The 15910-nt window shown below is 36.3% G+C and overlaps 2 protein-coding genes across 3 annotated transcripts in view; both read left to right on the top strand.

Annotated features, from left to right (window-relative positions):
* Nucleotides 1-5103, top strand: part of LOC111507850 (ATP-binding cassette subfamily C member 4) — a 38119-nt gene extending 33016 nt beyond the window's left edge. For both annotated transcript variants that reach the window (XM_074174990.1, XM_074174991.1), the window contains one exon: nt 788-5103. In XM_074174990.1, coding sequence (XP_074031091.1) covers nt 788-1246 — 459 coding nt within the window. In that variant the 3' untranslated portion in view covers nt 1247-5103. The remainder of the gene's footprint in view (nt 1-787) is intronic.
* A 5694-nt stretch (nt 5104-10797) lies between these two features.
* LOC111507851 (ATP-binding cassette subfamily C member 4) overlaps nt 10798-15910 on the top strand; it is a 37828-nt gene continuing 32715 nt past the window's right edge. The window contains exon 1 of the mRNA XM_074174989.1: nt 10798-10929. Within this exon, the coding sequence (XP_074031090.1) occupies nt 10813-10929 (117 nt within the window). The 5' untranslated portion in view covers nt 10798-10812. The remainder of the gene's footprint in view (nt 10930-15910) is intronic.

Below are 15910 nucleotides of genomic sequence, written 5' to 3'. Positions count from 1 at the left end.
TGGGTCTTCGACTGAAAACGCCTACACCAGATCCAACTGTGAACAAACAACTATCTGCTCTTAATATTTCCTTCCGCCGGAAGATCCAGTCCTCTCTACTCGGGAATAGTACTTTATAAGGCAGTTCGTAGTTGACAGTTGGAGGCAGTCAGAGGTCCTTTCCAGAATGCTGTGACTTCCATTGTCGACCAACAGTCTGTTGCACTTTGCATTGAATTGATTTGTGCAATTGGTAATGTGCACAAGTCTGTATGCAGTCCATCTAGCCTCTCTTCAGAAAAATGTGGAGAGGAGATTGGTCTCTTCCATCGTTCCAATGGAAGAGACCAATGGAAGACCAAAAAAGCACGCCAAGTTCGATCAAATGCCAAGGTATTGTTCACTGTTTTCTTATTACCACATGGTCGTATGGTAAATGGGGATTATTTTCTTGGAGTCATGCGCACTCATGAAAAAGGATACGGAGAAAACATCCGGTATTGTATGAGGACATTTACTAGACTATTATACTACTAGTATATTTTTTCAAATTTCGAATATTTGCAATAGCTTTTGAAAACAAACCCCTCCTACTGGTTGAGGAAATCGTTATTTATGACTGTGAAACCATTTGTTAGCTCAAACCACCGTAAATTACTATGTGTGAAATTACTAATCGAATTTCGCCTCAATCCATGAAACTGAATTGGAATTATCTGACATGGCACTTATGATCTAGACTACAAGCAATATTCAAATAAAAGTTTCGAACCAGGAATGTGTTCTTTCATACTTTCTTCATTTTCAGATACTATGGGATGCCCTTGAACAAGTAGAACTCAAAAGCGTAGTGAATGAATTGCCTGAAGGTTTAGACAGTAAGGTCAGTGAAGGCGGCTCCAATTTCAGTGTGGGACAGAGGCAGCTCATATGTCTTGCTCGAGCTATAGTACGCAAAAACAAAATTCTAGTACTAGACGAGGCCACAGCCAATGTAGACCCACAGACAGATGCTCTGGTCCAGAATACCATAAGACAAAAATTTTCCAACTGTACAGTATTAACTATTGCTCACAGGCTACACTCCATAATGGATTCAGATAAGGTGTTGGTAATGGACGGTGGAGAAGCAGTAGAATTCGATCATCCGTTTATCCTTCTGCAGATGAACAGAGGGGTTTTCCAGGAACTTGTTAACCAAACTGGAGCTTCGATGGCTCAAAATCTGTATACTATTGCTGAAGAGAACTTTTCGCTGAAGAAGTAATTTCATGTTTGAAACAAGGTTGACAATGTTTCATGGTGACTTCCATCAGTTCGGACTCCTATTGTCTAATATGACTTTAATACATTTGGAAATCTATGAAAGAACAAATGAAATCAGAACGAATAGCTGAAATATCAATTTTATTGAGCAATAGAATGTGAAATGAATACACAGTGAAACAGTTAAAATATTCAAGACACAAAATGGAAGTGACCACAAAGTACAATGAAATAAAGAAAGGAAATTGAAAATAAGCCAAGGAGTGAAAAACAAAAAATAAAAATGGTTTCAGACCATGTTTCATCACACTGTTTCAATTGTTAGTATCCACAATCATCTTCGGGTGATGACTGGACTATCCCTTTGGGAGATGACTATTTAAAGGTCATTTGAGAGCTTTCACCTCTCCCCTCTTTCCTTTCTCCGCTTCAACAGTTCATATATTTCGTATCTCTACGCAAGCTTCTGAATAAGTCATTGGAAAACATATATTATCATTGAGTGTTTTCGATTTATGGAAACTATTGTAGAATTTCCTGACATTGGCTCTGTTTATTACTTTGTTTCAAAATCCCACTAATATTCCAATTAGAAGTCCATTCTACTAGCGTAAATATAATATGCAGAATGTTCCAATTCTTGTATTCATTACAAACCTCATTTGTTACTTCAACACATTCATACACCAATTCATCATCTTGTGTCTCACAGTGTTTCAATTAACACTGTGATTTCAGCAAAAATTGATACTTCATTTTTCAATTGCCACCTTACATTTCTTTGTATTGAATTCTTTCGAATGTATTGATCTTCTTTTTATAGATCATTTCATCGCTTTCACGTATCCCCGCTTCCGTCTCCACTTCACCGGTTTAGCAGGAGTTGACCGATTTCAGCTTGGTACCACTTGATGTTAATGTTGATGACACCAAACACGCTCTGCTCTTTCCGATTTGCTGGTTTCTCCACGCTGTTTTTCTTGTGCTGGGCAATGCGGAATTTTAATGGCATCCACCGATACAGATGTCATCAAAAAATATTTTGAACGAAATGATCACTACAAAGTGATGGTTAAACAGACATTGAGTAGAAGACAGAAAGAGCCTCGCAAGAAAGAGAGGCCGTCACAACCAGTGCTTGTACTTTCGAACGTCAGAGGATTTTTGGAGAGGATGGAAAAAACTGTGTCCAAGAACAATGTCAGAACCTGCTTCCGATCCGAAAACACTATCCGTAGCAGCCTCACGAAAATCAGACAACCAAAATTGGACTACGATTTCTGGCAAGTCCGCATTGCCGAGTACAAGTAGACGATAAGAGCAAATCTGGAATAGCAGGACATGTTTGGTCTCATCAACATAACGTCAAGTAGACCCAAGCTGAAATCATCCACAGGGAGGAACACTGGTTCAAGAGGATGTTAAATAAGCTGCAGATATGTTGTTCAACGACGTATTCAGCCAAGCTAGCGTAGAGATATGCAACATATGGAAACCTGTAATGAAACGGAAAACTCTCGCTAAACCGGTGAAGCTGAGAGTGAAAAGAGGGGATAGTAAAAGCGCTCGAATGATCTATGAATAGTCATCATTCGAAGGAATAGTCCAGTCATCTCCTGAAGACGAAACGTCGTGAAGTTACTCTGAAATTTTTTTCAATTCCTTACTTTTTTGTATTCTCACTTTATTATTGATATTTCAGCTATTCATTTTGATTTCATTTGTACTTTTATATATTTCGAATTGTAGTGGCCAATGAAAGTCCGAACTGATAAAAGTCAAGTAATTCGATGGCGATTGGAAAATGATATATCAGTTTTTGCTAAAACCACAGTGCTAATTGAAAAATTGTGGGACACATGATGATGGAATGATGTATGAATGAGTTCAAGTAACAAATGAGTTTTGTGATGAATACAAGAATTCTGCATACTACATTTACGCCAGTAGAATGGAACCCCTATTGAAATATGGGTTGTATTTTGAAACAAAGTAATGAACAGAGCCAGTGTCAAGAACTTTAACAATGTTTTAGAGAAACTTTATTTTTGATAAATTGAAAACAATTCAAATATCAATGATGATATAATTATAATTTCAGAAGCGATATGTGGAAAAAAATGTCAATATTTTTCCAAAAGGTATGCTTGCATTTAAACCTGAAAATGTCATCAGAGAGTAAATTTTTTGAGAACCGAAAAATATTCAATTCAAAAGGTAAATTACGATTCAGAATTCGAAAAGGCTCCGAAGTTTTATGATATTAGTGTGAAAGCTGTCAAAATGGTTGGAGCAGAACCAACACCATTGAAGGGTTAATCTTCTGGCAGGGTTGGCAATCGAAAACTTGACATGGAGGTTTTGGGTAATAATCTTACAAATCGGAAAAAACGCTCAGATAGGTCGATTATTATTGGGAAGGGGGGTGATCAACTCTTGGAATTTCAATAGAGAATAGATGGCGAGTCGCACATCGTTTGAAATATCTTGGAATTCTCTAAACAATGGTGTGCATTTTTTTGAATTTGGACGTATTTGAAAGGGTTCTTTCCGATAATGAACTTTTTCAGGATTGTTAATAGCAATAGCAACAAATTGTTGTACGCCACTGCTCAGTTGGAATGTATTTGAAACTTTTTCATTTGTTTCTCACGCTACTTTTTCGTTAATTTCTTCAGTAGTTTTTCTCTGATAAGAAGATTATTACAATTGAGAAATATTTAAAAATGCGGTGGGGTCATTTGAAAAGCAGAATTTACTGTACTCCTCCAAATCACTTCAGAAATGCTCCAAAATGTTCAAGAACGTTCCATCAGAATCTCTGTTTTTGCATGGAAGCTGGAGGTGCCCATTTTGAGCATATGCTAACATGAGAATAAAGTAACTTCAACTCTAAATTTCCATGTCAAAAATCCGATGGTCCACCCTGTATAGGCCCTGTATAGGCCTCTGTCATTTTGACAGAGAAAGTTATTTTTGAAAGCTATCAAATCATTCAACAGAATGGGGAATGTTCCTCCTAACGAAAATCAGGTAGTTTTCGTAAAAGACCTCTAAAACAACGAATTTTAAACGTATCATTTCAACCTTTTTCTTTAAAAAATTATCTGAATACTCAAAAAAGAGGAATGCATTCAACATTTGAAGGGATTCGTTTCTATTTAACCATTTGGCAACATCGGTTATAACTAATAAAGGAAAATGAATCTGTTACCTGTATGAGACTAACAAAGATGACATATTTCAGAGGCGTGATGTTCTGTTTACTTATGTTTCGAGTTCCGAGACATTCTGTGACATATGACATTTTGTGCACCTAACCTACCTTCCTCTATATAAATAAATAACAAAACAACTGTTGTTCATGTGGCTTGTGGAGGTGGTATTGAACTATAATTTATATTTTGCCTCAAATTCTGATTTATAAAGATAATTTTTATTATTCAAAGTAGAATATCAAGGTACGTATGAATTATTCCAACTTGATATAGGCGCTGTTGCCAATATGTGAATTAGTTACAAATCCCTTTGAAAATTAAATCCCAACATTTGAAACATCAATTTGAATACTTTTCGAAGTGAATTTGGAAAACTCATCAATTGAACTCAACTTTATTTTGTTCATACTTGCATTTGTTGTAATAACCCAGATTGCGGAACATTCGCCATTATACTCCATTATTCCTTTCTTCAGAAACATATTAAGTTGCTCAAAATTGTATAAATTTTCTATGATCTATGATCAATCTCATTAACAGGTGAAAACTTCAGTGTGTAAGTTATTGTGTTTATTTTGTTTTGTAAACATTTGTTCTGTACTTGATTTTATATTCGCCAAATAAATGCTATTCTATTCTATTCTATTCTGTTCTATTCTTTTCTATTCTATTCTATTCTATTCTATTCTATTCTATTCTGTTCTATTCTATTCTATTCTATTCTATTCTATTCTATTCTATTCTATTCTATTCTATTCTATTCTATTCTATTCTATTCTATTCTATTCTATTCTATTCTATTCCGTTCCGTTCCGTTCCGTTCCGTTCCGTTCCGTTCCGTTCCGTTCCGTTCCGTTCCGTTCCGTTCCTTTCCTGTCCGTTCCGTTCCGTTCCGTTCCGTTCCGTCCCGTCCCGTCCCGCCCCGTCCCGTCCCGTCCCGTCCCGTCCCGTCCCGTCCCGTCCCGTCCCGTCCCGTCCCGTCCCGTCCCGTCCCATCCCATCCCATCCCATCGAACCATGATTCAAAATCAAATATGCCCTTTCATTGACTCAATAAAACATTTGGATACATAAAAAATACGTCAATATTATATGTGAATAATTATGATAATCAATTATCGTTTCGTCTTTGACCAAGGCGTAGAAATGACCAGATTCAACGCCAGAACCACAGTGAACAATGATTGCGTCATGATTATAATAGTGGTCTGCTAGATTGAAGTGTTCATCTAATTCGAACCTTCGTTTAAGTTTGACGATAGTCGTTCACTAAGTGTTCTGGCGATGCAATGAATTTAGTAGAGCCTCTGGAGACTCTCTACATTTTGTGTTATGAGGGAGAGGATATTGGCAGATCAAGATCTTCAGATGATGTGATGCTGCAGGTTTTTCCTGCAGCTGAAAAAGCAAATGCGCCACTGGAATCAATGAAGTCGCTCCGGACCGCCAATTAACTTTTGTTGTTGTTGTTTTATAATTTTTTTTTCTGATTGAATCGGCCGTTACTTGATGAAGATCCATAGTAATTTCAAAACTACACCTCACGATTGGAGCTCCACAAACTTTATTCGAAAAAATATAATCACAACATGTTTCGTTAGCACTGTACAGAGCTAGCACTGTACAGAGCTAGCACTGTAGAATGCTAGCACTATACAGTACTAGCACTGTACAGTGCTAGCAAAACATGTTGTGATTATATTTTTCCAAATAAAGTTTGTGGAGATCAAATCCTGAGTTGGTAGTTTTGAAATTATAATTTCATGATTTGTATTTTAGAATTATTAACAATGAAATGTTACTCAATTGATCATTATCCTGTTACCATGCAATTCAGTAATTTTGAAATCAAAACAGCGACCCGCCCGGCTCCATACGGGTGTGGGGATTATGTCTACTTCAATAATGAATTTTTTTTATCCCACAATTTGAAAAATCAGCATCATCGCTCCATATGATATTTCTATAGAAGTTTGGATCTTGTCTGCTTCTATTCATAAGCCACCGACAAAACCCCAATCGTCTATCAGGGTCACCAGGTTCTAATGTATGAACTGGTCTTAACTTATGAAGAGAAATCTTATGTATCTTCAGAATTTGTTGGATAACAGACAATGAAACAGCTATTTCTCTAGATGAATTCCCGATGAAATTATTTGGATTTACCTCAAAGTAGGCTAAAACGTCAATTCCTGTATCTTTAGATATTACAAAAAGTTTTTTAGTTCTTCTCTGCTCAAAAACTTTTTCATTGTTCCTGAATCGACGATATAGTACAGCACAAAAATCCTTATTAGGAAATGAAAAGAGAAATGAGAATTTCTATGTTTTTACGTTACTGCAGTTTCGTTCTATATGGACATTCTCAAACTGCAGTAACGTTAGTTACAAATAAAAGTGGTAAAAAACATATAAATTTTCATTTCTCTTTTCATAACGGCTACATCCATTAATTTACCCGAATAGGTATTTCATGATCGGGGAATGAATTGCTGTAGTGTTGAATTTGCTTTTACGCCATTTTTTAGCAAAACAAGTAGGATTCTGACATATCACATTTTTCGACGTGAAAACGACATTTCGAAAAATACTCGAACAGTAGTTGACAGTTATTAGTATATTATGCAACGATCATGTAATGATGGTTATTGAGACACGAGCATTAAACCGGGAGTTGGACATTGGATAGAAAGATAGAACGAATCTAACTATAGAAGTTATTATAGAATTACTAGGATGCTGTGTACGAAACTGTTATTTCCAACTGAAGGACGAATTCTTAACACAAGATGAGGGTCTGCCAATGGGATCGTCACTTTCACCAGTCATAGCCAACATACCCGTGTTAGGAATCACACGTTGAAAGGTTACACCTCGTTAATTTTTGGCTCGCACAAGTTTCGATCTCTGAAGGTTGTCGTTCGTAGGGGTGCGACACCTGGTTAACGGAAAAACATATTTTTTTTAAACATATATTTATGGAGTGGTTTGGCCATTGGAGGAGCCCACAAGAAACCTCGTGTATGGTTGAGATATGTTGAGGACACCTTCATAATATGGAACCATGGGAATACTGAACTAGATGCCTTCCTGAAACACATCAACAGCGTAAGACCTTCCATCACTTTCACAATAGAGAAGGAAATCCACAACGAATTGCCATTCTTAGATGTATTGGTGAAGAGGAGCGACACTAAGTGGGAAATATTTGTATACCAAAAACTCACTCACACGGAACAGTATCTGAACTACGAATCCAACCACGATCAATCGATTGAAAGAGGAATCATCAAGACTCTATTAGACCGTGCTTTCGGGCTCTGTGATACGAAGAAAGGTCTCGTGAAGGAACAAGACATCATCAAAAATGATTTTCAACGAAATGGCTGCTCCAAAGCGATGGTAGAACAGACTTTGGCTAAAAGACAGCAGAGCCTCGCAAGGAAGCGAAACCGTCACAATCAGGCATGCACTTTCCTACATTAGAGGATTATTGGAAATGATAAGAAGAATTGTACAACATCAGAACCTGCTTCAGATCCGGAAATACTATCCGTAGCAGCCTCCCCAAACGCGGATTGCGATTCCAAGAATTTCATTTATCGGATAACCTGTAAGTGCGGAAATTCCTATATTGGTGAAACTAGGAGGCTTTCGAATGTTCGCATTGCCGAGTACGAAAAACACAAACAGCGAGAGGAAACCAGCAAATTAGGAATAGCAGAGCATGTTTGGACCCATTAACGTAACATCGAGTGGTCCCAAGTTGAGATCATACACAGAGAGGAACGTTTGTTCAGAAGAAAATTCAAAGAAGCCGCATACATGTTCTCCAACAATTTATTCAATCAAGCTAGTGTAGAGATACGCAACATATGGAAACTTATCATCAGGCGAAAAATGGCCAACTTCCGTCAAACGGTCATCTCCCACTAAACCAGTGACGTGGGAAATGGAAAGCGTGGATAAGTGAAAGCACTCGAATAGTCATCTCTCGGAGGAATCAGTCCAGTCATCATCCGAAGACGATTGTGGATACTAACAATCGAAACGTCGTGATGTTACTTGGTTTGGAATCTCCTAACTTTTTATATATATTTTTTGTTCAATTGTTCTATTTCTACTTGTATTTCATTTCTCTATTGAGTATTTCATTTCAGGTTTTTTGTTTGATATAATTGTTATTTTCAGTCATTCATTATTAATTCTTCTTTTTTAGTTCTTTCAGGGATTTCAAACCATTTTATATAATATCAGAGAATGGAAATCTGAACTGATGAAATTCAGGATAACATTTTGCTAATCTAATCTTGTTTCGTTGCCTCATCAAGTACAGAGGAAATCATTGACGTGAAGCTACGTGTTGTAATATATGTAACAAGTCAGTTGTACAATGAATAAGTAGGTGTATTTATACACTTATCATAGTCAAACAAATGATTGGATATTTTGAATCAAAACTATATGTTGACAAGGATTCAGACAACCTTTGGATATCAACGCCTTTGAATAGATAAATGGATTTGTATGTTTGAATACACTTTTGTCTACATAAAAGTCATGTTTACAGGGATAAAAAATCTGAAGGTCATTGGAGTGCTTTAACCTATCTCCTCTTTCCTCTCTCCGCTTCACCGGTTGAGCGAAAGATGACCGTTTGGCGGGAGTTGAGCGTTTTCCATTAAATAATGAGTTTTCATATTTTGCGTATATCTATGCTAGCTTCGCTGACGTCGTTTGACAAAAAATATGCAGCTTCTTCAAATTTTTTCCTGAACCAGTATTCCTCCATTTGGATGATCTCAGCTTGGGACCACTCGATGTTATGTTCATGAGTCCAAACATGCTCTGCTTTTCCTGATTTGCCGGTTTCTCCTGGCTGTGTGAGTTTCTTGTGCTCGGACTTTTGATGGTCTCCCAGTTTCACCGATATAGGATTTGCTGCACTCACAGGGTATCCGGTAAGTGCAACTCTTGGAATCGCAATCCGCGTTTGGTGGCCTCGTTTCCGTGAGATTGCTACGGATTGTGTTTCCGGATCTCAAGAAGGTTCTGATGTACTAGGACCCAATTCTTTTCATTCACTGGTTGCGATAGATTCTCTTCCTAGTGGGGTTCTTGCTGTCTTGCTGCCATTGTCTGTTCCATCATCATTATGGAGTAACCATTTCGTTGAAGATCTTTTTTGATAGTGCTTAGTTCCTTCTCGAGACCTTCCTTCGTATAACAGAGCCCAGAAGCATGGTTCAGTACAATTTCGATGATTCCTCTTTGGTAGATTGATGGTGGTTGGATTCGTGATTCAGATACTGGCCCGTGTCAGTGGGTTTCTGGTAGACAGATGTTTCCCAGTTAGTGTCGGTCCTCTTCACTAATACGTCCAAGAATGTCAATTTGTTATGTACTTCTTTTTCCATTGTGAAAATGATAAAAGATTTTACGCTGTTGAAGTGCTTCAGAAAAGTGTCTAGTTCTGTATTCCCATGGTTCCATATTATGAAGGTATCGTCATCGTATTTGAACCAGACACGGGGCTCACAAGAAGTCTCGAGTCTGGTTAATATACATTCGAGTGATGACCAAAAACGATTGTAATACTAACAATTGGAACGTTGTGAAGTCACTTGGTTTGGAATCTTGTGAATATATTTCAGGTTTTTGATATAATTATCAGTTTCAGCTACTCATTTTAATTTTCAATTTTATTTGTTCTCTCAGTGATTTCAAATCATATTATATCATATTAGATAATGTAAGTCCGAACTAATTTTTGTAATTTCGTTTCAGACGTATAATAGTGTAGGTATTCAAGTTTCATCAACACTAATTATTGATCGTAGTCAAAACTCAGATTCATTTCGCCTAAACTGCACCAATAGAGCGTTGAGAATGTTCATTCAAACACGTTTTTGATCTGACGTGAGCAAACGCGGCACCCAACGCGCGACTAGCCTTCTCATGCCTGAATGTTGGTTTAACATGTGACAAACACGTTCTTTTGACATGTTCGTAATCTCTGCTATTCCTCTCACTTCAATTCGGCGGTCTTTGGCGATGTTTTCGTCAGTAGTTGCAAATTTTGGACGTCCCGAACGTTCATTGTCTCCCAAGCTCTAACGGTCACTTTCAAATTTAGATGCCTAAAATTTCACTGTGGTAAATGATAGTGTAGGGTCCCCTTACACAGAACCCAACACATCTTTGATTTGCGTAGGCGCATTGCCTTTCAGAAACAAATATTTAATGGCAGCTGGATACTTGATTTTGTCTATTCTCATGAAAACACTTCAAGCCAAAAATAAATAGACAACGGTGTTGCTTCACTAAATATTTGATCAGGCATTTTTGTATGAATATTACAGATTATCAGTCAACTAGTTTAGTGTTACCCAAGCAATTTTTCTTCATTACAAATAGTATCACCGATTGTTACAAGGAAATTGTACCATTTGCCTCCGTTTTGAAAGTGAGTAGATTCTGTTGATTTATTTTGTTGCGTCTCATTCCAGAAATATGTTTTAACAATAAGTACACTGAATATTTTTGAATTTTTTTCATGAATACAAATCAGAAGTTCAAATTGAAAAGGGTATTTTTCGAGAGAGGATTGATTTTTGGAAAGAAAGGTTTTAGCTTTTTACTACTCCATCTTCATATGAAAAATGTGGTAATCTTGCAAAGGAAGGAATAAAAGCTGAATAGAAAAAAGTGTTTTTTTATTCGATTCAGTGTTCATATTCATGTAAGTTGTTGATTCGTAAGTATTTTTTTTTTCGTGTAATTCAATGCATGTATCAAAATAGTTTTTTCGAAAAAACTTTTTATTCAATATGTGGGATTGATGACTTGTTTATTTTGTGGTAATTCATGATGAAATAAATATAAATACACTTCTGTCTGATTACCACCAGTTAGAAGGTGGTTGACAATGTTTCGTGGTGTATTTCATCAGTTCGGACATTGTCTAATATAATATAAATTGATTTGATAACCCTGAAAAAAAAAAAATCAAAAAGATTACCCGAAAATAAAAAAAATTATTAAACAAAAAACTGAAATCACAAATAAATAACATGCAACAACAACCAAACAAATAAAAATTGAGATATTGATAAAAGCTGAAAAAATTAAAAATATTAATAACAAAAATTAAAAAATGAAAATTGAAAGATTTTAAACCAAGTTATGTCACAACGTTTCGATTGTTAGTATCCACAATCGTCTCCGGGTGATAGCTGGATTTATTCCTCCGAGATCTGACTATTTATAGGTCATTCGAGTGCTTTCACCTATCCCCTCTTCCCTCTTTCTTCATTGGTTTTGGCGGGAAATGACCGTTTGGCGGGAATTGGTCGTTTCTCGCTTGATTAGAGGTTGCCATATGTTACGTATCTCTACGATAGCTTGACTAAATACGTTGTTGGGCAACATATCCTAAACCAGTGTTCCTCTTTGTGGATGATTTCAGCTTGAGCCCACTTGATGTTGTGTTGGTGTGTCGAAACATGCTCTGCTACACAGCGAGGAGAAACCAGCAAATCCGGAATAGTTGTTGTTTCTTAGTGCATTTCATTAGTTCGGACTTCCAGTTCCAACATCTAACATCAGCAATGAAGAACGAAGAGCCCTGAATGGGCTACGTAGAGACAACACCATCAAGATCTTACCTGCAGATAAGGGAAACGCTACTGTTGTGATGTATACTGATTTCTACGGAGAGAAGATCGAAGAGGTGCTTCAGAAAGGAAAATACACAAAGATCGTACTGCATCAATTGAAAGGAAGTTGTACCAGACGTTGAAAAAATACCAAGTCTATTTTTCGGTAAAAGAGAGATCATCACCAACATCCCACCACAGTAAGCACCCTTACTTGTATGGACTACCCAAAATCCACAAGAAAGATGTTCCGCTCAGACCGATTATTACTTCCAGAGATTCAGCCACTCAGAACTTGTCCAGATTTTTACTACCAATAATCAAACTACTGCAAGGTAAAACATCATCGTTTGTGAAAAATTGAAGGCATTTTGTTTAACTACTAGCGGCAATCGAAGTCGGAGATTGTTGTGGATACTAACAATCGAAAGGTCGTCAAGCAACTTGGTTTGGAATATTCAAAATTTTAATTTTCATTTCTTGTTAATAATTTTTAATTTTCATCTTGTGTCAATAGTTCAATTAGACCATGGAAATCGTATGACCACATCTTCGTATGGAATTAATTTTTTTGAATTGTTTGCTTTCTTCCTTTTTATGAAGATTTACACATTTTTTTCTATGAAGATGAAGGAGTAGAAAGCCAAAACCACTCTTTCAGTAATATATTGCATGTCCATCTACAATTTCTGTATTCAACTTTATTGCTTTCACTATCAAATAAAGACGCATTCAGAGATTTCAGTTTCGTTCAGTTGAACAAACTTCCTTCAAAATTATCTAATTTTTCTGATACAGATCAATTTCATCAGCTATCAGTCGGTTCCTTCATTGTCAAGTGAACGTTTGCTATTTTATACAATGTTGAGATAAATACACTATTTTTGAAAGCTTTTGAGTTATTGATATACTGACACAACTGCCCATACTGAAGTTACTTGATGAAATTGTGAACCAGTTCAACTGAAGGGGTTACTATTAGCGGAAGGCATTTTGAGTATAGTTCGTAGTGAATATTATTGGGTTTTTTTCCCAACACCAAACCGTTATTACATCACCTCGACACTTGTTTCGATCACCAAGTGATCATCTTCAAGATGATTAAACTAATCATACTCAGTGAGTGTCTTGAATTAATTTTTCAATTTGCTTCATCTACTTGTCTTAAATTATGTTTACAATGTGTCCTTATGTAATAGTTAGGTAAATCTAATAATGTTGCCTTACCTACTAGTCTTACATAAATTTTACATGTATCCTATTGTAATAAATAGTAAGGTGAATGAAATTTATAAACTATATAAAATTAATTTCACAAATTGCCTTATCTCAAATTATCTCAAATTAATTTCACAATGTGTCCTTATGCAATAGTTAGGTATTTATAAGATTTACCTGACTATTACATAAAGACACATTGTTAAATTAATTTAGGACTAGTAGACAAGCAATTTGTGAAATTAATTTCATATAGCTTATGAATTTCAATTATTAGATTCACCTCAATATTACATAAGGACATATGTAAAATTCATGTGAGACTAGTAGATAAGGCAATATGTTATTTTATATAGCTTATAATATTTTAATTGGGGACCAAGATAAATCATGGGCTCCTCATATATGTTGTAATTCTTGTTCCGTCATATTGCGAGAGTGGCTGAAAAATAAAAACAGGGCAATGGCTTTTGCAGTACCTATGGTTTGGCGTGAGCCTACCAATCATACAGACGACTGTTATTTCTGTTTAACTCCTCCCATTAAGCAAGGTTTATCTATGAAGAAAAGAGGAACGGTTAAATACCCTAATCTCCCATCTGCTCTTCGGCCTGTACCACACTCAGACAATTTGCCAGTCCCTTCTCCACCCCAAAACTATGAAATTTCAAAGGAAGGTGATGAAGACTGTTTAGAAGGAGCAACCCATCCTTCTACATACATGATTTTGAGGTAAGCGATAGGTCTAGTGATCCGCACAGAATTAGTCAAGCAGAGTTGAGTGACCTTATAAGAGATCTTCGCTTGTCTAAGGAAAAGGCTGAGCTGTTAGGGTCAAGACTACAACAGTGGAATCTTCTAAAACATGATGTGAAAATATCTCAGTACAGACAGCGTCAAAAAGATTTGCTTCCTTTTTTTGAGAAAAAAGAAAACCTCGTAGTTTGTTCTGATGTTAATGGTTTGATGGACTGCTTCAATTTGGATCACACTCCATCTGAATGGAGACTGTTTATAGACTCTTCAAAACTAAGCTTAAAAGCTGTACTTCTGCATAATGGAAATCAGCTACCCTCTATTCCTATAGGTCATGCAGTTCACATGAAGGAAACGTATATAAATATGAAAACACTTCTCCAATCAATCAAATATGAACAACACAAATGGCACACCTGTGGTGATCTGAAAGTCATTGCTATACTCCTAGGAAGGCAATTAGGGTTCACCAAGTACTGTTGTTTTTTGTGTCTGTGGGACAGTCGGGATAGAAAATCTCACTATAAAAAATGAACTGGCCTACACGAGACCTGAACCCTAATGAGAAAAATGTAGTTTACGAGCCTCTTGTAGATCCTAAGGATGTTCTCCTTCCCCCATTACATATTAAGTTGGGACTAATGAAAAACTTTATGAAGGCCATGGACCAGGAAGGACAAGCTTTTAAGTACTTGAGAGCAAAGTTTCCCAGGTTGAGTGATGCTAAAGTCAAGGAAGGCATCTTTATTGGGCCTCAAATCCGTGAAATCGTAAATGATCCTGCTTTTGACATGATTTTAACAGGAAATGAAAAAAGAGCCTGGGAAGCCTTAAAGGGGGTTGTACATGGGTTTTTAGGTAACAAAAGAGATGATAACTTCACAGCATTGGTTAAAGAGCTTCTTCAAGCTTACCACCAACTTGGATGCAACATGTCCTTAAAAATTCGTTTTCTTCACTCTCATCTTAATTTCTTCCCACAAAACTGTGGAGCTGTGAGTGACGAACATGGAGAAAGATTCCATCAAGACATTGCCTTAATGGAACAGAGATATCAGGGCCGTTGGAATGAAGCAATGCTTGCAGACTACTGCTGGTCTGTGTGTAGGGATGCTCCAGAAGTGTTTTATAAAAGACAAGCTAAACGACAGCGATCTTACAATGAATCGGATGGACTTAATTGAAATTTGGTGGTACAAACTTCTTTTATTTGTCAAAACACTAAGAATAATGTTTTTTTTATTAATTTTGTACTTAAAATATTCTAAAAGAAACATAACAATATTGTTTTATGTACTTTCACTTTTCACGTATAGTATAACTACTCTTTAAGATTAAGTACTGTGTATCTCAAAAACCAGAGCTAATAAAAATTTTTCATTGTTATTTCCGTTTTTATCACCCCAAAATTAGTAGAAATTGACTTATTTAGTGTAGGAAACATTCAAAAAATATTTTTTTGTTGTGTTGTGATTATTTGACTATTACATAACGACACATTGTAGAATGAATTTAACACAAGTAGATGAGGCAAATTGTAAAATTGATTTGAAACACTCAAGATGAAGGTATTTGAAACAGGTATCTATGGTATGAATAGGGAGAGCTTTGTAAGTATTATTAGTTTGATCTTCCTCTTTAAGATGATCACGTGGTGATCGAAAAACGTGTCGAAGTGTTAAAATAACAGTTTGGTGTTGGGAAAATCTCCAGTAATATTCAAAACTTCTCCAAAGGTTCCAAACAGTGCATCAAGAGAGTTCATATTAATAAAAATGAATGATTAGTAATATGTCACATACCGCATTCTGAATT

The sequence above is a fragment of the Leptinotarsa decemlineata genome, unplaced genomic scaffold, assembly GCF_025532065.1.
Source record: "Leptinotarsa decemlineata unplaced genomic scaffold, Ldec_3_MD MMD2_tig00000882_RagTag_RagTag, whole genome shotgun sequence".
NCBI classification, from domain to species: Eukaryota; Metazoa; Arthropoda; class Insecta; order Coleoptera; family Chrysomelidae; genus Leptinotarsa; species Leptinotarsa decemlineata.
This window is presented reverse-complemented; position numbering and strand designations above follow the sequence as displayed.